Consider the following 23556-nt stretch of genomic DNA (forward strand, 5'->3'; position numbering starts at 1 on the left):
TGTTTGGAAACAGAGTGGAGGGACTATTGTTCTGCAGCATGATCCTGTATATGACCAAGGACTTATTCAAACTGATATGTCTGCAAAAAGAGTGCCCTGTTTCACCATCAGTTCATTTGGATGAATGAACAGTTAAAAATAATTGTTGTGGTTCTGTTCGCCGAGCTGGGAGTTTGTGTTGCAGACGTTTCGTCCCCTGTCTAGGTGACACCCTCAGTGCTTGGGAGCCTCCTGTGAAGCACTTCGGTGATCTTTCCACCGGCATTTGTGGTGGTTTGAATCTGCCGCTTCCGGTTGTCAGTTCCAGCTGTCCGCTGCAGTGGTCGGTATATTGGGTCCAGGTCGATGTGCTTATTGATTGAATTGGATGAGTGCCATGCCTCTAGGAATTCCCTGGCTGTTCTTTGTTTGGCTTGTCCTATAATAGTAGTGTTGTCACAGTCGAACTCATGTTGCTTGTCATCTGTGTGTGTGGCTACTAAGGATAGCTGGTCGTGTCGTTTCGTGGCTAGTTGGTGTTCATGGATACGGATCGTTAGCTGTCTTCCTGTTTGTCCTATGTAGTGTTTTGTGCAGTCCTTGCATGGGATTTTGTACACTACATTGGTTTTGCTCATGCTGGGTATTGGGTCCTTCGTTCTGGTGAGTTGTTGTCTGAGAGTGGCTGTTGGTTTGTGTGCTGTTATGAGTCCTAGTGGTCGCAGTAGTCTGGCTGTCAGTTCGGAAATGCTCTTGATGTATGGTAGTGTGGCTAGTCCTTTGGGTTGTGGCATGTCCTCATTCCGTTGTCTTTCCCTTCGGCATCTGTTGATGAAATTGCGGGGGTATCCGTTTTTGGCGCATACATTATAGAGGTGTTCTTCTTCCTCTTTTTGCAGTTCTGGTGTCACGCAGATGACAAGCAACATGAGTTCGACTGTGACAACACTACTATTATAGGACAAGCCAAACAGAGAACAGCCAGGGAATTCCTAGAGGCATGGCACTTATCCACTGATTCAATCAATAAGCACATCGACCTGGACCAATATACCGACCACTGCAGCGGACAGCTGGAACTGACAACCGGAAGCGGCAGATTCAAACCACTATAAATGCCGGAGGAAACAGCACAGAAGCGCTTCACAGGAGGCTCCCAAGCACTGAGGATGTCACCTAGACAGGGGACGAAACGTCTGCAACACAAATTCCCAGCTTGGCGAACAGAACCACAACAACGAGCACCCGAGCTACAAATCTTCTCCCAAACTTTGAGGTAAAAATAATCTGTAAAGTTCTTTGAGAAAAAGTAACAAAGACTTGAACTTTAGTTTGATGCCAGACATATACATGGTGTTTTTGAAATTGAAGCTGAAGTGTTCATTTTTATATCAGGTCACTCAGCACCTTTATTGGTAAAGACAGTAAATTTGAACAGAATATTTTTAAAAATAAATTAATAAATATCACTTAGCGTGAAAGTATAGCAACAATGTCTTTAACAAAGCAAAACAATAAATGGGAAAGCAAAGTTTGAAATGGAGACATTGAAGAGCAGATGGGTAGGTAAAAAGGAATACTTTATAGGCATGAAGTGGATAGAGAGGTTTGAGAGTAGAGTTGAGATTGAGAGTGGAATGTGAGAGGTTGATGAGGAACGTATTGAAAAGTTGAAGTCTAAAATTAATCAAGGCAGGAATGATGATTTCAGTGGCAGAGGGAAAGGAAGAGTGAGATGAAAATCGGTGATCTGAGGGATAGGCCATAGAAATGAAACAGAACAGAAAGGGGCTATTTGGCCCATCTTGTCCAAAGACACTGAGATGCCCTTTCTAATCCACCTTCCTGCAGGTGGCCCATAGCACTGCAGCTTACAGCACTTAAGATGCAGATCCAGGTACCTTTTAAAGGAGTTTAGAGTCTCTGCCTACACCAACAACTCAGGCAGAGAACTCCAGACACCCACCACCCTCTATGTAAAAAGCTTTTTCCTCACGTCCCCTCTAATCCTTCTGCCACTGAGTTTGAATCTATGACCCCTGGTGTTTGAACTCTGTCAACTTCCTACTGTCTATCTCTACCCCTCACTATCTTTTAAACTGCAATCATGTGACCCCTCAGCCTTTTCTGTTCCAAGAAAACCCATCATTCCTGCCTTGATTAACTTTAGACTTCAACATTTCAACACATTCTGAACCTCTTCAATCTCTCCTCATAGCTACTATTCTCCAGCTCTGGCAACATGCTAGTAAATCCTCTCTATACTCTCTCCAGAGCAACTATGTCCTTCCTGTAATGTGGTGCACACAATACTCCAGTGTAGCCTCACCAATGTCTTATACAGTTTCATCATTATATCCCTACTTTTGTATTCTATCCCTTTGCCAATGAAGGAGAACATTCCATTTGCCATATTTACAGTCTTAGCTACCTGTACTGCTACCCTTAGGGACCTGGAATGTAGGAGGCTAAGGGGTGACCATATAAAGGTTTATAAAATCATGAGGGGCATGGCTAGGGCAAATAGGCAACTATTTTCCCCAGAATGGTGGAATCCAAAACTAGAGGGCATAGGTTTAATGTGAGAGGGGAGAGATTTAAAATTAACTTGAGGGACTTCAAATTAACTTCACGCAGATGGAGGTGGAGGAGGCTGGTATAATTACAACATTTAAGAGACATTTGGATGGGTATATGAATGGGAAGAGTTTAGAGGAAAATGTGCCAAATGCTGGCAAATGGACTAAATCAGTTTAGGCTATCTGATCGGCCTGGATGAGTTAGACTGAAGAGTCTGTTTCCATGCTATATAACTCTGTGACTTCATGACTGTATGATTATGTGCATTTGCTCGGCAAGATCTCTCACTTCATCTCCCCCTCTCAGTATATTCCTGTTTATTGTTTATTTCCTTTTACTGTTTGACCTCCCTAAATGCATGACTATTTTGTCAGATTTAAACTCCATCTGCTCCTTCCCTGTACACTCCAACAACCCATCTATATCATTCCAGAGCTTACAGCTATCCTCCACATTATCCACTACACAGCTAAGTTTTGTGCTGTCTGCAAATTTCTCGATGGTGCCCTCTCACATTCAAGTCCAAGTTGTTAATGTATAAAACAAACAGCAGGGATCCCAACACTGAGCCCTGCAGAACACCACGTGAAACTGCTTTCTATTCGCAAGGGTCATTAACTATTACCCTTTGTTTCCTGTTACTAAGGCAACTTTGAATCCAGTTTGTCACATTACCCTGTACACCATGAGCTTTTACTTTGTTGACCAATCTGTCATGAGGGACCTTGTTCAATGCCTTACTAAGAACCATGTAGACAACATTCACTGCACTACCCTCATAGATCCACCATGCAACTTCCTTGAAGAATTTAATCAAATTTGTAAGTCATGACCTTCCCTCAATAATACAATGTGGACTATCCCTGACCAGTCCATATCTTTCTAAGTGACAGTTTATCTGATCTCTCAGGAGCACCACTGAAGTAAGACTAACTTACCTATAATGGTTTGATATTTCCTTTGTACCCTTTTTAAACAACAGAAACACATTCTGCGTTCAGCCAGTCCAATGGCACCTCACCTGTGGTTAGTGAACGTTTGAAAATGATCCTCAGTGCATCTGCTATTTCCTCCCTGACCTCCCCGAACATCCCAGGGAACAATCCATCCAGCCCTGGTGACTTATCCACTTTTAAGATTCCAACTCCTCAATACGTCCACTCTTGTCCAACATTTCACTCTGCTCCTCTTCGATTACTTATATCCACATCATCCCTTTCCTGTGTGAACACTGAGACAAAAAAAACTTGAAATTCTTTCCAAATCCTCTGCATCTTCACATAAGTTTCCTTCATCTCTAATAGGTCCCAGTTTTCCCTTAACTATCCTTTTGCTCTTTATATACCGGTCAAACATCTTTGGGTTTTCCTTTATCTTGCTTGCAAATATTTTTGCTCTTTGATATTGTATTTCTTCTTTTTCCCCATATCCCTGTCCTCTCTATATTGCTCCAGGCGATCTGCAATGTTGAGTTTTCTGTGACTATCGTAAGCTTTCTTCTTCTGTTTAATCTTCTCCTGTGTATTTCTCGACAACCACGGCCAGGAGGGGGTGGGTCTAGATCTGGCAGCATCGTTTTTTATTTTTGGAGGGGACCTGTCTGCTTTGTGCCCTCTGGATCTCACTATTTACCGCCTCCCACTGGTTTCCCACTGAGGTATTCTTTAGCAGCCCTGTCCAGTTCACCTCAGCCAAATCACTTCTCAGTTTTGTCATAACTTCCTGACCCCGTTAAGACTTTTATTCCTGATTTACCTCCATCAAAGAAATATTTTGTTATTATTCAAACATTGATCTTAATCAGAATCTTATGAAAATTCAAGGTTTTTGTTTAAATCCTTAACAATTCACCTTGAAAGAGAAAGCATAGTGAATGTGTTCATTATGCCCATATAATTCTGAATGAGTTGTAATTTTATAATTGTCCACTGGATGTCTCTGCAAAATAGATTAGCAAAGAATTTTAAATATTTCATTCTAATAGGTCCCTTTCTTTTCTTTAATTATCCTTTTGCTCCTTATGTCTTGGTAAAACATCTTAGGGTTTTCCTTTATCCCCAGCACTTCTGAGACATTGAGAATTGCATGACAATGCACCTCCCACTTCCGAGTGAATCTTGAGTTTGAATGGGAAGCAAACCCAAGAGAGGGAAACAAGGAATGGGGATTTGAGATTGCAGAAGTGGGTGGGGTGCAGAACGCCAGGTGGGTCCCACGAGAAGTAATATTACAACATATCTGTGACAATGAACAAGCCTACAGGTTTCAGTGATTTACAGACTTAAAATACCAAACAGAGCGATTTTAAATGAGGGTGTATTAGGTCTGCCAGGGAATGCCATTCCACTTTGTTGGAATCTTAGATCAACCATGATGTGAAGATGCTGGTTTTGGACTGGGGTGGACAAAGTTAAAAATCACTGGAGAAGCCACCTGATGAAGGAGCGGCGCTCCGAAAGCTAGTGTGCTTCTAATTAAACCTGTTAGACTGTAACCTGGTGTTGTGTGACTTTTAACCGAGATCAGTTATATTTACCGAGAGACAAAAAAAAACCTGCAGATGCTGGAATCCAAACTAGACAGGCAGTAGGTTGGAAGAACACAACATCAGGAGGTGAAAAAGTCGATATTTCGGTTGTAATCCTTCTCCAGGGTTGGGAGTGGGTGTAGAGGGTGCTGCTGCGTTCTTGCAGTTATATTTACCTAGCCCTCACCCACTGTGTGTGTATATTAAACAACTCCATACTAAAATACAGTTAGCTGGTGGGCTGTGGAAACCATCATCAGTGGGAAGCGAAATTGCTTTGCAGGCAGTCTAGTTATTTTAACAGACAATTGTTTGGATTGAAGTGTCTCATTGTATTTCACTTTGTAATAAACCCAAGTTCTTAAATTTTATTTATTTTCCCTGTTTAATGCTCGTGCCTTCAACTTTGCAATACTCAAATTCTGGAAACCAAATGAGGCACAAGTGATCAATGTCAAATTCTGCTGTTCTCTCAAATATTTTTGAAGCAGGTGTCATTAGCTGAAAGGGAAAATGCCAAGACTGAGGTTACAGACTGGGTATTTACAGTGAGACAAAAGATTCATACTGTATTTATACAGCCTTTCACAAGATCAGGATATTCTGAAAACTAAAAGAACTTCAGATGCTGGAAATCAGAAGCAAAAACAAAAACAGAAATTGCTAGATAAACTCAGCAGGTCTGGCAGCATCTATGGAGAGATATCAGAGTTAATATTCTGGTCCAGTGATCCTTCCTCAGGACTCAAGAAGGACCTGTTCTGAGAAAAGGTCACTGGACCTGAAACATTAACTCTGATTTCTCTTCAAAGACATGCTGAGTTTTTCCAGCAAGTGCTGTTTTATTTTTGCATCAGGATATTCTGAAACATTTTGCAGCCAATCAAATACTCTTTGGAGTGTTGTTTCTATTATAATAGTAGGAACACAGCCAGATTGTGCACAGAAAGCTCCTAAACCAGCAAGGTTATAATGATCACATAACCATTTCTGGTGTTGATTCAGGATTAATAATTGCCTGGACACCAGGGTTAATTTCCCACCCGTCTTTGAAATAATGTGATGTAATCTTATACATTTACCTGAGGGACGATCACCTCAGTTTAAAGTTTCATCCAGTGTCGCCTATAGTCACCAACGTAATGGTGAATGTCTGTTAGGAGCAGTAGAAGGCAATTTAGACTCTCGAGGTTGCTCCACTGTTCAGTTGGATAACACTTGATCTGTTTGTGGACTTCTTTAGAGACCGTAATTTCCCTTCCCACGTGGTTAAAGATCCCCTCCAACGCATCTTGTCTACATCCTGCTCCTCCGCCCTCAAATCCCACCCCTCCAATTGTAACAAGGACAGAACCCCTCCCCCCCACCCCGGTCCTCACTTTCCACCCTACCAACCTTTGCATAAACCACATCATCCGATGACATTTCCGCCACCTCCAAACGGACCCCACCACCAGGGATATATTTCCCTCCCCACCCCCTTCTGCAAAGACCATTCCCTCCAGGACTACCTGGTCAGGTCCACGCCCCCCCCAACAACCCACCCTCCTGTCCTGGCACCCTCCCCTGCCACTGCAGGAATTGCAACATCTGCGCCCACACCTCCTCCCTCACATCCATCCAAGGCCCTAAAGAAGCCTTCCAAATCAATCAAAGTTTTACCTGCACATCCACCAATATCATTTATTGTATCCGTTGCTCCCGATGTGGTTTCCCCTACACTGGGGAGACTGGACGCCTCCTAGCAGAGCGATTTAGGGAACATCTCCGAGACACCTGCACCAATCAACCACACCGCCCTGTGGCCCAACATTTCAACTCCCCCTCCCACTCTGCCGAGGACATGGAGGTCCTGGGCCTCCTTCACCGCCGCTCCCTCACCACCAGACGCCTGGAGGAAGAACGCCTCATCTTCAGCCTCAGAAAACTTCAACCCCAGGGCATCAATGTGGATTTCACCAGTTTCCTCATTTCCCCTTCTGCCACCTCACCCCAGCTGCAATCTTCCAGCTCAGCACCTCCCTCATAACCTGTCCTACTTGCCTATCTTCCTTCCAACCTATCCACTCTACTCTCCTCTTTGACCTATCACCTCCATCCCCACTCCCATTCACCTATTGTACTCTTTGCTTCCTTCTCCCCAGCCCTCTCTGCATCCCCCCCCCACCCTCCTCCCCCCCCCCATTCACCTATTGTACTCTTTGCTTCCTTCTCCCCAGCCCTCTCTGCATCCCCCCCCCACCCCCCTCCCCCCCTTATTTATCGCTCCACCCTGGAGGTTTCCTGCCTCTATTCCTGATGAAGGGCTTTTGCCCAAAACGTTGATTTTCCTGCTCGTCAGATGCTGCCTGACCTGCTGTGCTTTTCTAGCACCACTCTAATCTAGACTCTGGTTTCCAGCATCTGTAGTCCTTGTTTTTACCTGTTTGTGGACTCAACTTTACTTTCTTTTTATGAAATTTGTCCATGGAATATGGGTATTGCTGACTGTTTCAGCAGTTATTGTACATCCTTAATTCCCTGTGAGACGGTGGTGATGAATCACCTTGTGAACTGTTCCAATCCATGTGCTGTAGGTTGACCTACAAGTTGTCTGGGGGGAGAATTCCAGGATTTTGACCCAGTGACATTTTAGTAATAACAATCACAACATGGAACAATTTAAGCTTATCATGAACAAAGAAATAGACACGTTGCAAAACAACGCCTGAATTAGGAGAGTGGATTTCAATAAAATATGGCAGGAGCCGGCCAAGTTACACTGGGAACACTACTAATGGGAAAATCCACAGAATAGTGGCTGGCGTTCAAAAAGGAAATAGGGGGTTACAAGTCCAATATGTTCCCTCTGTGGTGATTGGAAGGAGTAGCAATCCCAGAGAACCAGAGATGAGCAGAGATATTCAGGATACGATGACAAGGAAAAGAGAGGCGTTTAGCAGGTACAAGGGGAGCAAATCAGATTAAGTATTAGTAGAGTACAGAAAGTGCAGGGTAGAACTTAAGGAAACAATTTGGAAAGGAATGACGGGATAGGGAAAAGCTCTGGCTGGAAGTATTAGGTAAAATCCCAAGATATTCTCTAAGTATATGAATGGAAAGAGGATAACTTGGCTAAGAGTAGGGACTAAGAGGTCACTCTGTGGGTGCAGCCAGAGGACACTGCCAGAATGTTGAACAAATACTTCGCATCCATCTTCACTCGAGAATGAGGGTGAAGGTATGGAACCCTGGGGAAAGAATGCAAAGTGCTTGAGCAAACAGACATGAGGAAGGACAAGGTATTGGAAGGCTTCAGAATGAATAAAACTCCAGATCCAGATAAACTGTGACCCAGGCTGCTGTGGCAGTCAAGAGAGGAGATTGCAGTGACACCAACCAAAATTTTAATTAGAACATAGAAAAGTACAGCACAGAACAGGCCCTTTGGTCCACGATGTTGTGCCAAGGATTATTCCTAATCTAAAATAAAATAACCTAACCTATGCACCACCCACATCGCTGCTGTCCATGTGCCTGTCCAGGAGGCACTTAAATATCCATAATGACTCTGCCTCCACCACCACTGCTGGCAACGCATTCAATGCATTCTCAACTCTCTGCGTTTAAGAATCTTCCTCTGACGTCTCCTCTATACCTTTCACCTAATATCTTAAAACTATAACCCCTCTCACCAGTCAATCCTGCCCTGGGGAAAAGTCTCTGGCGATTGGCTCTATCCAAGCCTCTCATTATCTTGTATACCTCGATCAGGTCACCTCTCTTCCTCCTTCTCTCCAGAGACAAAAGTCCAAGCTTAGTCAACCTCTGTTCATAATTCAAGCCCTCCAGTCCAGGCAGCATCCTGGTAAACCTTCTTTGCACCCTCTCCAAAGCCTCCGTATCTTTCCTATAATAGGGCGACCAGAACTGGACACAATATTCCAAGTGTGGTCTCACCAGGGACTTGTAGAGCTGCAGCAAAACCTTGCAGCGCTTAAACTCGATTCCCCTGTTAATAAAAGCCAAAAAACTAAATGCTTTCTTAACAACCCTATCCACTTGGGTGGCAACTTTGAGGGATCTATGTCCTTGCACACTCAGATCCCTGTTCCTCCACACTGCTAAGATTCCTGTCTTTAATCATATATTCAGCATTCAAGTTCAACCTTCCAAAATGCATCACTTTGCATTTATCCAGGTTGAACTCCATCTGCCATTTCTCAGCCCAGCTCTGCGTCCTGTCTATGTCACGCTGTAGCCTAAAATAGCCCTCAATACTATCAACGGCACCTCCAACCTTTGTGTCATCGGCTCTGGTCATGGTCATGGGGGAGGTGTCCACAACTCCTCTCTGTTCATGGGGGAGGTGCCACAGAGCTAGAGAACAGCTAATGTGGTTTTGCTATTTAAGAAGGGTTGTAGAGATAAGCCAGAGAACTCCGGACCAGTGAGCCTCATGTCAGCGGTAGGGAAACTATTAGAGTAAATTCCACGTGGACAGGCAGCATTGTACCTTCAGATGGAGGTTATGCCTGACAAATTTGACTGAATATTTTTATGAACAGGTGAGCAGAGTAGCAGAGGGTTGATGTAGTTTATATGGATTTCAGCAAAGCCTTTGACAAGTTCCCCCATAGGAGACTTATTAAGAAGAAAAATGCATGTGGGATACAAGGTAATTTGAAAAGTGGACTCAAAATCAGCTCAGATGTAGTAGAGAATAAAGAACAAAGAAAGTTTACAGCTCGGGAACAGGCCCTGCGGCCCTCCAAGCCTGAGCTGATCAAAATCCACTGTCACCCATTTCCTAAGCATCTGTATCTCTCTGCTCCCAACCTGCTCATACATCTGTCCAGACGCATCTTAAATGAATCTACAGTGCCTGCCTCCACCACCTCTGCTGGCAACACATTCCAGGCACCTACTACCCTCTGTGTAATGTACTTGCTGTGTGTATTGCCTCTCACCTTGAAAACATGACCTCTCGTTATTGTATCCCTCACCCTGGGAAAAAAGCTAATCTCTATCTACCCTGTCTATACCCTTCATGATTTTGTAAACCTCACTCAGGTCCTCCCTCAATCTCCTTTCTTCTAAAGAAAACAATCCTAACCTACTCAACCTCTCTTCATAGCTAGCACCTTCCATACCAGGCAACATCCTCGTAAACCTTCTCTGTACCATCTCCAAAACATCCACATCCTTTTGGTAATGTGGTGACCACAACTGTACACTGTATTCTAAATGTGGCCGAACCAATGTCTTGTACAATTTTAACATGACCTGCCAGTTCTTATCATCGATACCCTGTCCAATGAAGGCAAGCATACCATATGCCATCTTGACCACTCTATCCACCTGGTACATTCAGGTACAATGGACCTGAACTCCCAGATCTCTCTGCCCATCAACTTTTCCCAAGTCTCTTCTGTTCACTGTATAATTCGCTCTAGAATTAGACTTCCCAAAATGCATCACCTCACATTTGCCTGGATTGAACTCCATCTGCCACTTCTACGCCCAACCCTCCAGTCTATCTATATTCTCCTGTATTCTTTGACAGTCCCCTATGCTTTCTGCTACTCCACCAATCTTTGTGTCATCTGCAAACGTGCTGATCATACCAACAGTGCCCTCTTCCAGATCATTTATGTACATCACAAACAACAGTGGCCCCAGCACTGATCCCTGTGGAACACCACTGATCACCTTTCTCTGTTTTGAAAAACTCCCTTCAACTACTCTCTGTCTCCTGTTGCTCAACCAGTTTCTTATCCACCTAGCTAGAACACCCTGCACACCACGTGACTTCACTTTCTCCATTAGTTTACCATGGGGAACCTTATCAAATGCCTTATTAAAGTCCATATATGTGACATCTACAGCCCTTCCTTCATCTATCAACTTGGTCACTTCCTCAAAGAACTCTTAAGTTGGTCAGGCACGATCTTCCCTGCACAAAACCATGCTGCCTATCACTGATAAGCCCATTTTTTTTCCAAATATAAATAGATTTTATCCCTCAGTAGCTTCTCCAGCAACTTTCCCACCACTGACATCAGGCTAACTCGTCTGTAGTTACCTGAAATAGCCCTACTACCCTTCTTGTACAGGGGACAACACGACCAACCCTCCAATCCTCCGGCACCTCACTTGTATTTAAGGATGCTACAAAGATATCTGCCAGGGCCCCAGCTAGTTCTTCTCTCGCCTCTCTCAGCAATCTGAGATGGATCCCATCCGTCCTGGGTATTTGTCCACTTTAATAGGCTCTAGCCTACCCAACACATCTTGGCAAAAGTGAGGACTGCAGATGCTGGACACCAGAGTTTAGATCAGAGTGGTGCTGGAAAAGCACAGCAGGTCAGGCAGCATCCGAGGAGCAGGAATCTCACCCATTTTCTCAGGTTTGACACACAGCCTTCCTTCCTTATCCTTTAGTGGACCAATCCTTTCTCTAGTTACCCACTTACTTCTTATATAAGAATGAAAGGCTTTGGGATTCTCCTTAATTCTGCTGGCTAAAGCTATTTCATGACCTCTTTTAGCGCACTTGATTCCTCATTTAAGACTGGTCCTACTCTCCCGATATTCTCCAGGGCCCGTTCTGTTCTTAGCTGTCTGAACATTATGTACGCTTCCCTTTTCCTCTTGGCTAGTCGTACGATTTCTCCTATCATCCACAGTTTACGAATCTCACCTTTTCTATTCTTTGCCTTCAACAGGACATGCCTATCCTGCACTGTCATTAGCCTATCTTTGAAAGCCTCCCACATCTCAAATGTGGACTTCCCTTCAAATAGCTGTGTCCAATTCACATTTCCCAGCTCCTACCTAATATTGATATATTTGGCCGTGGACCAGTTTAGCACTCTTTCCTTAGAACCACTCTCTTCTTTATCTACAAGTATTCTAAAATTTATAGAATTGTGGTCACTGTTCCCAAAGAAATCCCCAACCGCAATTTCTACCACTTGTCCTGGCTCGTTCCCCCATACCAGGTCCAATACGGCCCCTTCCCTCGTTGGCCTATTGACATACTGCTCTAGAAAACTCTCCTGGATGATTCTTACAAATTTTACTCCATCCAGACCTCTGACACTAAGTGTATCCCAGTCAATGTTGGGAAAATTAAAATCTCCCATCACCACCACCCTGTTGCCTCTACAGCTTTCCATAATCTGTTTACCTATTTGTTGTTCTACCTCTCGCTCACTGTTGGGAGGCCTGTAATACAGCCCCAACAATGTAACTGCTCCCTTATTATTTTTCAGCTCTACCCATAATGCCTCACTGCTCAAGCCCTCCATAGCGTCCTCCTTTAGCACAGCCATGATATCATCCCTGACCAATGCAACTCCTTCTGTCCCGTTACTTCCCTCCCTGTCCTGTCTGAAGCATCTATATCCTGGAACATTTAGTTGTCAATTATGTCCTTCCTTCAACCATGTCTCTGTGATTGCAATAACGTCATACTCCCAGGCACCAATCCAAGCCCTAAGTTCATCTGCCTTACCCATTATGCTCCTTGCATTAAAGAATATGCACTTCAGGCCACCAGTTCTTTTGCACTCATCTGCTCTCTGCCTACTCTTCCCCTTATTACTGCTATCTTCATGATTCTTACAGTCTCCAGTTTCCAACTTGCTGTCAACTAGTCTTCTTTTCTGCTTCCCAGTCCCCTGCCACATTACTTTAAAACCTCCCTAACAGCAGTAGCAAAAACTCCCCCAAGGACATTAGTTCCAATCTGGCTCAGGTGTAGACCAACTTCCCCAGAACCCCCTCCCTCCTACATCATCCCTCAAGCCACGTGTTCATCCTGCCTATTCTTTCATTTCTATGTTGGCTAGCACATGGCACTGGTAGTAACACTACCTTTGAGGTCCTCTTTTTTAACATCTCTCTGAGCTCCCCGAATTCTGCTTTCTGGACCTCATCTCGTTTTTTACTGATATCATTGGTGCTTTTTTTATATGCACCAAGACAACTGGCTGTCCGCCCTCCCCTTCTTAGAATGCTCTGCAGCCGATTGGTGACATCCCTGATGTAAGCACCTGGGAGGCAACTTACCATCCAGGAGTCCCATTTTCAGCCACAGAACCACCTATCTACTCCCCTCATTATAGAATCCCCTATGACTATGGTCCTACGAGCCTTTTTCCCGCCCTTCTGAGCAGCAGTGCCCACCACAGTGCCATGATCCTGGCAACTGCTGCCCTCTCCTGGTGAGCCATCTCCCCCAACAGTATCCAAAACGGTTATACCTGTTTTGGAGGGAGATGACCGCAGGAGACACCTGCACTGCCTTCCTACTCCTTTTCTGCCTTTTGGTCACCCATTCACTGTCTCCCTCAACAATTCTAACCTGCGGTGTGACCGGTTCACTAAATGTGCTATCCACGACCTCCTCAGCGTCGCAGAAGCTCCACAGTGAGTCTATCCGTAGCTCCAGAGCCATCATGCAGCCTAACAAGAGCTGCAGCTGGACAAACTTCTTGCAAGTGTAAGAGTCAGGAACGCCAGCCACATCCCTGAGCTCCCACATCAAGCAAGAGGCCTATGCCACGGGTCTGAGGTCCCCTGCCATTGTAAGCCTTAGCTTTATATCAACTAAAACCAAACAATGCACTTAAATATATGAAAAAAACGGAAGACAATAAAAACTTTACCTTAGAGTCGTCTTCTTCTGGTTACAGGAGTGGAGGGGGCAGGAGGGAGATACCATACTTGTAGTATCTCAGGTTTATGGGAGTGGCATGGTTGCTCAGTGGTTAGCACTGCTGCCTCACAGCACCCAGACCCTGGTTTGACTCCAGCCTCAGGTGGCTGTCTGTATGGAGTTTGCACATTCTCCTTGTGCCTGCGTGGGTTTCCTCTGGGTGCGCCAGTTTCCTCCCACAGTCCAAAGATGTACAGGCCAGGTGAATTGACCATGCTAAATTGCCCATAGTGTTAGGTGCATTAGTCAGAGGGAAATGGATCTGGAGGGTTACTCTTCAGAGGGTTGGTGTGGACTTGTTGGGCTGAAGGGCCTGATTCCACACTATAGGGAATCTAAAAATTATCATCTGAAGGTGACAACAAAAGTGCTTCAGTGCCTGGAACCCAGTGGCACAAAACAGTGACCTACACCAGGTCCCCTTTATTTATCATTATCGAAATGACTGGGATGTTGGATTAATAAGTTTGCAGATGACACTAAGATTATTCCATAGTTAACAATGAGGTTGAGTGTATTGGACTAAAAGTCAAGCCAAACAGAGAACAGCCAGGGAATTCCTACAGGCATGGCACTCATCCACAGATTCAAATCAATAAGCACATCGACCTGGACCCAATATACCAACCACTGCAACGGACAGCTGGAACTGACAACCAGAAGCGGCAGATTCAAACCACTATAAATACCAGAGGAAAGATCACAGAAGCGCTTCACAGGAGGCTCCCAAGCCCTGAGGATGTCACCTAGACAGGGGACGAAACATCTGCAACACAAATTCCCAGCTCGGCGAACAGAACCACAACAACGAGCACCCGAGCTACAAATCTTCTCCCAAACTTTGAACTAAAAGAAAAATAAATGGGATGGTCAAATGGTCAGGTAAATGGCAAATGGAGTTTAACCCTGAAAAGTGAGAGCTGATACACTTTGGAAGGAACAATTAGACAAGGAAGTATTCAATGAACAGCATGACACTAGGAAGCTCTGTGGAACAAAGGGACCTTTGAGTGTTTGCCCTTGGATCTTCGAAGGTGGAACAGCATGTTAATAAAGGTGGTGAAAAAGACAAATGGAACACTTGCCTTTATCAAACAAGACAGATTACAAAAGCAGGGAAGTCATGATGGAGTTGTATGGAACTTTGCTGAGACAATTGCTGGAGAACTGTGCCCAGTTATGGTCATCCCATTCCAGGAAGGATGTGATTGCACTGGAGGGGTGCAGAGGAGATGACCAGCATGCTCCCTGGGAAAAATTAAGTTATCAGAAAAGATTGGACAGGTTTACAATTGTCATTACATAGGAGAAGACTCAGGGTGATCTCATTGAAATGGCAAGATTATGACAGGCATAGGCAGAGTGCGTAAGGAGCAGCTGTTCCTCTTGGTTGAAGGATCACGCAGGAGGAAACATGGGTTCAAGGTGAGGGTAAAGAGGATTGGGGTGATTGGTAAAAAATATTTTTCCTCATGAGGGTGACAATGTTCTGGAATGGGCTGTCAAGGTAGGAGAGGCAAATTGCCTCACATCTTTTAAAAAGTATCTGGATGAGCACTTGACACATCATAATAATCAGTGCTATGGGCCAAGTACTGGTAAATGAGATGAGGTTAAAAGGTCAGATGTTTCTCACATGTTGATGCAGACTCAATAGACTGAAAGACCTCTTCTGCACTCTATTATTGAGTAATAATTAGTTTAAGCTAAACCATTAGGAAGTACAAATAGACAATCCTTTATCCGAAAAACTTGGGACCAGCTGTCTTTCGGATTTTGGAATTTTTCAGATAAAGGATTAAATGACATTTTCATTGTAAAATAAAAAAAATTACTGAACAGCAGATCCACCTGTGATTACTACAAGCACTCAGACAGAACTGATGCCTGCCAGTGCTGGGCCATGCCGTTACGTCACATCTGAGTGATATGGGTCGTGTAGGTGTGGAGTTGCGTTAACTGTTTGCATGCCAAACAACCTTGTTAATGAGAAAGAACTTCATAAAAAAGCTTCGGATTTCGGACCTTTTCAGATTTCAGAATTTCTGATAAAGGATTGTCATTTATCTTGTATTAAAAAGCTTTGTTATATTGCCAATTTCCACTTGATAACGATGGGGTCTGGTGGCTGACTGTTTCATGTTAGGTTTTCCTCTTTTCACCCATCAGCACTACTTTGATTAAAAACTCCTTTGTTACGATCAGTAAGTCAAGCAGCACTGGTATTAATCTTTAAAATGAATTCATTAAATGAACAAATTTCAATGTCAGAGTTAAATTCAAATACAAACCGTTTCAAATTTTACTTTCAGATATTTTGACTATGAGGTTTTGAATGCTTTTACAACTACAATAAATAAATTTAATCAAACTTTATTAACCATAAAACTTCAATCTATCCATTGTATACAATCAGCAGGAAACCATATCCTAGCTATTATTTATGGTTAGCCTCAGTTTAAATCTCACTGTAGAAACCTGAGTATATAATCTGGTTTGATGGTCCAGTGCAGAGAGTGTGTTGTGTGGTTGGCAATGATGTCTTTCAGGTACAATAACAAACTGAGACCCCACCATCCCTTCTAATCACACATAAAAATGTTCCACAGCACCACTTTGAAGTAGAGAAGTTAGCCAATATATACCTTGGGTAACAATCAATCATCTACTCATTGTCTCACTGCTGTTATTGAGAACTAGCCATGCTAGTTAATTTTCTGAAGTAATTAGAAATATACAAGCAACTTATGAATAATAAATTCATTGCAATTGTCCCAGAAAAACTGAATTCAAACAGCTAAAAATTGGAATCTCATTAAAATCCTCAAGTCCCCAAAAGAACATAGAAAAATACAGCGCAGTACAGGCCCTTTTGGCCCTCGATGTTGCGCCGATCCAAGCCTAACCTACACTAGCCCACTATCCTCCATATGCCTATCCAATGCCTGTTTAAGTGCCCATAAAGAGGGAGAGTCCACCACTGTTACTGGCAGGGCAAAAGGAAACTAAAGCCCCGCCCATAGTTTTTATATTAGTCAGTTCAGGTTGTATTAGTAATCTCTAAAGTTCAGTGAAAGGAATTTGAAATATTTTTTCCTCACAGCAGCAAATGAATAACTTTCCAACATCACATTCAAATCTGTAGTTATGATGTATTTGCTTTTTCTGAGCAAATCTCAATTTATCCAGTTTCATCCTCCACTTCAGGCATGGAGAGCTGGATTCGTTTTAATGTGAAGTCATCCCCTCAACAACGTTACTGAGGTCAGGCGTAATAGTCTACTTCAGAACGACATCTCAGCTGATTTTAGATTTTGGAAAGCAGGCTGGACATTGAGCAAAGAACAAATCTGGAATAAAAAATAAACAAAGTTCTGTACCAGCCAAAGTGAGTGTACAAAGGGTGTTGCTTGTGTCGTTCAGCAATCTGCGATCACTTTAAAAAGGCCAGTTATCTAAGTGTAGGGTATGAGCAACTTAAACACCAAAATATATTGATTCTAGTGGAATTCCAGGGCAATATGCAGCAATGTAATGTATGGTTCCAGCTCCAATCCTGAAAAAGGTTCTGCTTGTAGACCAGAGGATGATTAATCCTGCACGATAGACACTTTTGCTCAATTATTTATCGGTCAGAGTATTGAGTACAGGAGTTGGGAGGTCATGTTGCAGCTGGACAGGACATTGGCTAAGCCACTGTTGGAATATTGAGTACAATTCTGGTCTCCTTATCGGAAAGATGTTGTGAAGCTTGAAAGGGTTCAGAAAAGATTTACACAGATATTGCCAGGGTTGGAGGATTTGAGCTATAGGGAGAGGCTGAACAGGCTGGGGCTATTTTCCCTGGAGTGTCGGAGAATAAATAGACAAAGTCTTTTCCCTGGGGTGGGGGAGTCCAGAATTAAAGGGCATAGTTTTAGGGTGAGAGGGGAAGGAAATGCAGTCAGATCCTGATCCTCACTGAATGAGTTCGGGAACTGGAACTGAGAGGGTGATCGATAGAAGCTACAGGGACATAGTTACGCCGGAGAACAGAGGTAGCTGGGTAACAGTTAGAGGTGGGAAGGGGAAGAAGCAGGCAGTGCAGGGTTCCCCTGTGGTCGTTGCCCTAAAAAATAAGTATACAGCTTTGGAAACTGTTGGGGGGGACAGCCTTGCAGGTGTAAGCTGCAGTGAAGGGGTCTGTGGCTCTGAGACTCAGAAGGGAAAGGGGGAAGAGGAGGAGAGCGCTAGTTATAGGGGACTCTCTAGTTAGAGGGACGGACAGGCGGTTCTGTGGACATGGGCGAGACTCTCGGATGGTTTGTTGCCTCCCAGGTGCTAGGGTCCGAGACGTCTCGGACCGTGTCTTCAGAATCCTTAAGGGGGAGGGTATGCAGCCAGAAGTCGTGGTACACATTGGCACCAACGACATAGGTAGGAAGAGGGGTGGGGAGGTCATTCAAGAGCTCAAGGAGTTAGGCTGGAAGCTAAAAGCTAGGACAGACAGAGTTGTCATCTCTGGGTTGTTGCCGGTGCCACGTGACAGTGAGGCAAAGAATAGGGAGAGTGCAGTTGAACACGTGGCTGCAAGGATGGTGTAGGAGGGAGGGCTTCAGATATTTGGACAATTGGACTGCATTCTGGGGAAGGTGGGACCTGTATAAACAGGACGGGTTGCACCTGAACCAGAAGGGCACCAATATCCTGGGGGGTAGGTTTGCTAGCACTCTTCGGGGGGGTTTAAACTAATTTGGCAGGGGGATGGGATCCGGACTTGTAGTCCAGCAAGTAAGCTAGCTGTGTGTCAGGATGCCCAAGACTGTAGGGAGGCTGTGGAGAAGGTAGCACTGACAGGGTCTACTTGCGGACACAGAGATGGGCTCAAGTGCGTATACTTCAACGCAAGGAGTATCAGAAATAAGGTGGGTGAACTTAAGGCGTGGATCGGTACCTGGGACTACGATGTTGTGGCCATCACGGAAACATGGATAGATGAGGGACAGGAATGGCTGTTGGAGGTTCCTGGTTACAGATGCTTCAGTAAGATTAGGGAGGGTGGTAAAAAAGGAGGGGGGGTGGCATTGCTAATTAGAAATGGTATAACGGCTGCAGAAAGGAAGTTTGAGGGGGATCTGCCTCTGGAGGTAGTATGGGCTGAAGTCAGAAATAGGAAAGGTGCAGTCACCCTGTTGGGTGTTTATTATAGGCCCCCCAATAGCAGCAGAGATGTGGATAAACAGATTGGGAAACAGATTTTGGAAAGGTGCAGAAGCCACAGGGTCGTAGTCATGGGCGACTTCAACTTCCCAAATATTGATTGGAAGCTCTTTAGATCAAGTAGATTGGATGGGGCGGTGTTTGTGCAGTGTGTCCAGGAAGCTTTTCTAACGCAGTATGTAGAGTGTCCAACCAGAGGGGAGGCCATATTGGATTTGGTACTCGGTAATGAACTGGGACAAGTGGTGGGCTTGTTAGTGGGTGAACATTTTGGTGATGGTGACCACAATTCTGTGACTTTCACCTTGGTTATGGAGAGAGATAGGTGCGCACAACAAGGTAGATTTTACAATTGGGGGAAGGGAAATTACGATGCTGTAAGACAGGATTTGAGGAGCATACGTTGGGAGCATAGGCTGTCAGGGAAGGATGTGGTGGAAATGTGGAACTTTTTCAAGGAGCAGATACGACGTGTCCTTGATATGTATGTACCTATCAGGCAGGAAAGAAATGGTCGTGTGAGGGAGCCTTGGTTGACGAGGGAGGTTGAATGTCTAGTAAAGAGGAAGAAGGAGGCTTACATAAGGTTGAGGAAACAGGGTTCAGACAGAGCAGTGGAGGGATACAGGATAGCCAGAAGGGACCTGAAGAAAGGGATTAGGAGAGCTAAGAGAGGGCATGAAAAATCCTTGGTGGATAGGATCAAGGATAACCCCAAGGCATTTTATGCGTATGTGAGAAACCTGAGAATGACGAGAACGAGGGTAGGTCCGATCAAGGACAGTAGTGGGAGACTGTGTATTGAGTTGGAAGAGATAGGAGAGGTCTTGAACAAGTACTTCTCTTCAGTATTTACGAACGAGAGGGACCGTATTGTTGAAGAGGAGAGTGTGAAACGGACTGTTAAGCTAGAAGAGATACCTGTTAGGAAGGAAGATGTGTTGGACATTTTGAACAACTTGAGGATAGACAAGTCCCCCGGACCTGACGGGATATATCCTAGGATTATGTGGGAAGCGAGAGAGGAAATTGCAGTACCGTTGGCAATGATCTTCTCGTCTTCACTGGCAACGGAGTTGGTACCAGGGGACTGGAGAGTAGCGAATGTTGTGCCCCTGTTCAAAAAAGGGAATAGGGATAACCCCGGGAATTACAGGCCAGTTAGTCTTACTTCTGTGGTAGGCAAAGTAATGGAAAGGGTACTGAGGGATAGGATTTACGAGTATCTGGAAAGACACTGCTTGATTAGGGACAGCCAGCACGGATTTGTGAAGGGTAGGTCTTGCCTTACAAGTCTTATTGAATTCTTCGAGGAGGTGACCAAGCATGTGGATGAGGGTAGAGCAGTGGATGTAGTGTACATGGATTTTAGTAAGGCATTTGATAAGGTTCCCCATGGTAGGCTTATGCGGAAAGTCAGGAGGCATGGGATAGAGGGAAATTTGGCCAATTGGATAGAAAACTGGCTAACCGGTCGAAGGCAGAGAGTGGTGGTAGATGGTAAATATTCAGCCTGGAGCCCAGTTACAAGTGGAGTTCCGCAGGGTTCAGTTCTGGGTCCTCTGCTGTTTGTAATTTTTATTAATGACTTAGATGAGGGAGTCGAAGGGTGGGTCAGTAAATTTGCAGATGATACAAAGATAGGTGGAGTTGTGGACAGTGAGGAGGGCTGTTGTCGGCTGCAGAGGGACTTAGATATGATGCAGAGCTGGGCTGAGGAGTGGCAGATGGAGTTCAACCCTGCCAAGTGTGAGGTTGTCCATTTTGGAAGAACAAATAAGAATGCGGAATACAGGGTTAATGGTAGGGTTCTTAGTCAGGTGGAGGAACAGAGGGATCTTGGGGTCTATGTACATAGATCTTTGAAGGTTGCCACTCAGGTGGATAGAGTTTGTAAGAAGGCCTATGGAGTATTATCGTTCATTAGCAGAGGGATTGAATTCAAGAGTCGTGAAGTGATGTTGCAGCTGTACAGGACTTTGGTTAGGCCACAGTTGGAGTACTGTGCGCAGTTCTGGTCGCCTCACTTTAGGAAAGATGTGGAAGCTTTGGAGAGGGTGCAGAGAAGATTTACCAGGATGTTGCCTGGAATGGAGAGTAGGTCGTACGAGGATAGGTTGAGAGTTCTCGGCCTTTTCTCGTTGGAACGGCGAAGGATGAGGGGATAGAGGTTTATAAGATGATCAGAGGAATAGATAGAGTAGACAGTCAGAAACTTTTTCCCCGGGTACAACAGTGTGTTACAAGGGGACATAAATTTAAGGTGAAGGGTGGAAGGTATAGGGGAGAAGTCAGGGGTGGGTTCTTTACCCAGAGAGTGGTGGGGGCATGGAATGCGCTGCCCGTGGGAGTGGTAGAGTCAGAATCATTGGCGACCTTTAAGCGGCATTTGGATAGGTACATGGATGGGTGCTTAATCTAGGTTAGAAGTTCGGCACAACATCGTGGGCCGTAGGGCCTGTTCTGTGCTGTATTGTTCTATGTTCTATATAAGAGAGACCTAAGGGGCAACTTTTTCACTCAGAGGGTGGTACGTGTATGGGATGAACTGCCAAAGGAAGTAGTGGAGACTGATACAATTGCAACATTTAAAAGGCATCTGGATGGGTATATGAATAGGAAGGGTTTAGACTTTAGAGGGATATGGGCCGGGTGCTGGCAGGTGAGACTAGATTAGGTTGGGATATCTGGTTGGCATAGACGGGTCAGACTGACGGATCTATTTCTGTGCTGTACACCTCTATGACTCTAGTTCACACACTCCCAAATTCCCTAGATATCAGAACAATTACATCACATATTTTGTATGTTGAATGACATCCTATCAGTCGAGTGTAGTTTCACAAATGAGATGCACTCTGTCTTCTGCTTTTCATTGAGACATTTATAAGTACATTATATTATGTTTTGTATCACTTCACAAAGAAAGACAGAGAATAATTGAAAGGTTAATCAGAAGGAATAAATTAAGACAACGCGATGAAGTTAACTAGGAGAGCAAAAATAGACCCTAAGAATCATTATAGAAATTTTAAAAAAGAAAAGAATAAACAAAGTGAGCATTCATTCTGAAGAGAATGAGAAAAAGAAGTTAATAGCAAATAATAAGGAAACGGTGGATGATACAAACAAATATATTGTTTGCCTTCATTGCAGAGGATACAAAAATCATTCCAGTAATCGTTGCAAATCAGGAGGTGGAGGGAAAGAGGAGCTTAATGAAAGTACAATCATGAGAGAAGTGGTACTGAAAAAATTGATGCAGCTGCAGACTGACAAGTCTCTGGGTCCAGATGGATTTCATCCTAAGGTCTGAAAAGAGATATGTATCAGTGTTAACTTTCTAAGATTCCATCGATTCAGGAAAGGTTCCATCAGGCTCCGTTTCATGAAAGGAGGGAAGCAGAAAACAGGCCAGTTAGCATGACATCTGTCTAAGGGAATAGGATAGTGAGGAAGGCATTTGGTATGCTTTCCTTTATTGGAGAGAGCATTGAGTATAGAAGTTGGGAGGTCGTGTTGTGGCTCTACAGGACATTGGTTAGGCCACTGTTGGAATATTGCGCGCAATTCTGGTCTCCTTCCTAACAGAAGAATGCTGTGAAACTTGAAAGGGTTCAGAAAAGATTTGCAAGGATGTTGCCAGGGTTGGAGGATTTGAGATATAGGGGGAGGCTGAATAGACACTAGAGCTGTTTTCCCTGGAGCGTTGGAGGCTGAGGGGTGACCTTATAGAGGTTTATAAAATCATGAGGGGCATGGATAGGGTTGGGGGCATAGGTTTAAGATGAGAGGTGAAAAATTTAAAAGGGACCCAAGGGACAACTTTTTCACCCTGAGGGTGGTATGTATATGGAATGAGCTGCCAGAGGAAGTGGAGGAGGCTGGTACAATTGCAACATGTAAAAGGCATCTGGATGGGTATATGACTAAGAAGGGTTTGGAGAGATACAGGTTAAATGCTGGCAAATGGGACTAGATTAGGTTAGGATATCTGGTTGATATGGACAAGTTGAACCAAAGGGTCTGTTTCTGTGACTCAAAGGGATTATAGCAGAGCATTTACAAAGGTTCAAGGTAAACTGGAAGCATCAGCATAGATTCAAAGGGAAATAATGCTTAACCTGTTTATTGCAGTTCTTTGAAGGAATAATATGCACTGTGGATAAAGAGGGGACTGTAGGCATATCATACTTGGATTTCTAGAAGGCATGCGATAATGTGACACAGCAAATATCACCAAGGAAAATAAAAGCTCATGGTGTAGGCGGTTCCCTATTAACACGGATAGTAGATTCACTGGCTGGCAGGCAAAAAACTTAGAGAAGGAAAATAAAAGCATGGTAGTTAAATCGCAGGAGATATGAATATAGAGAGTAAATTATATTGTTAAGGCATGGAGAGGATGAAGTAAGATTTAGATTGGTGGAGTGAGTGGGTAGAAATATGACAGCTTGAGTATAATGTGAAAGAAATGTGAAGTTGTTCACTTTAGGAGGAAGAACACTAAAACAGCCTGACTTAAATGGAGAATGGCTGCACAGCTACGTGGTGCAGATGGACTTGG

At 44.2% G+C, this 23556-nt stretch overlaps 1 protein-coding gene across 7 annotated transcripts in view; it reads right to left on the minus strand.

Annotated features, from left to right (window-relative positions):
- The window catches only part of lto1 (LTO1 maturation factor of ABCE1), a 142483-nt gene that overhangs the window by 108452 nt on the left and 10475 nt on the right, over positions 1 to 23556 (minus strand). The window contains exon 5 of one of the 7 annotated variants that reach the window (XM_072592811.1): positions 16148 to 17140. The exons of the other annotated variants lie outside the window; for them this stretch is intronic. Coding sequence (XP_072448912.1) covers positions 17075 to 17140 — 66 coding nt within the window. The 3' untranslated portion in view covers positions 16148 to 17074. Of the gene's footprint in view, positions 1 to 16147; positions 17141 to 23556 lie in introns of those variants that run through there. 7 annotated transcript variants of the gene reach the window in all.

Source organism: Chiloscyllium punctatum, chromosome 22, assembly GCF_047496795.1.
Source record: "Chiloscyllium punctatum isolate Juve2018m chromosome 22, sChiPun1.3, whole genome shotgun sequence".
Taxonomy (NCBI): Eukaryota; Metazoa; Chordata; class Chondrichthyes; order Orectolobiformes; family Hemiscylliidae; genus Chiloscyllium; species Chiloscyllium punctatum.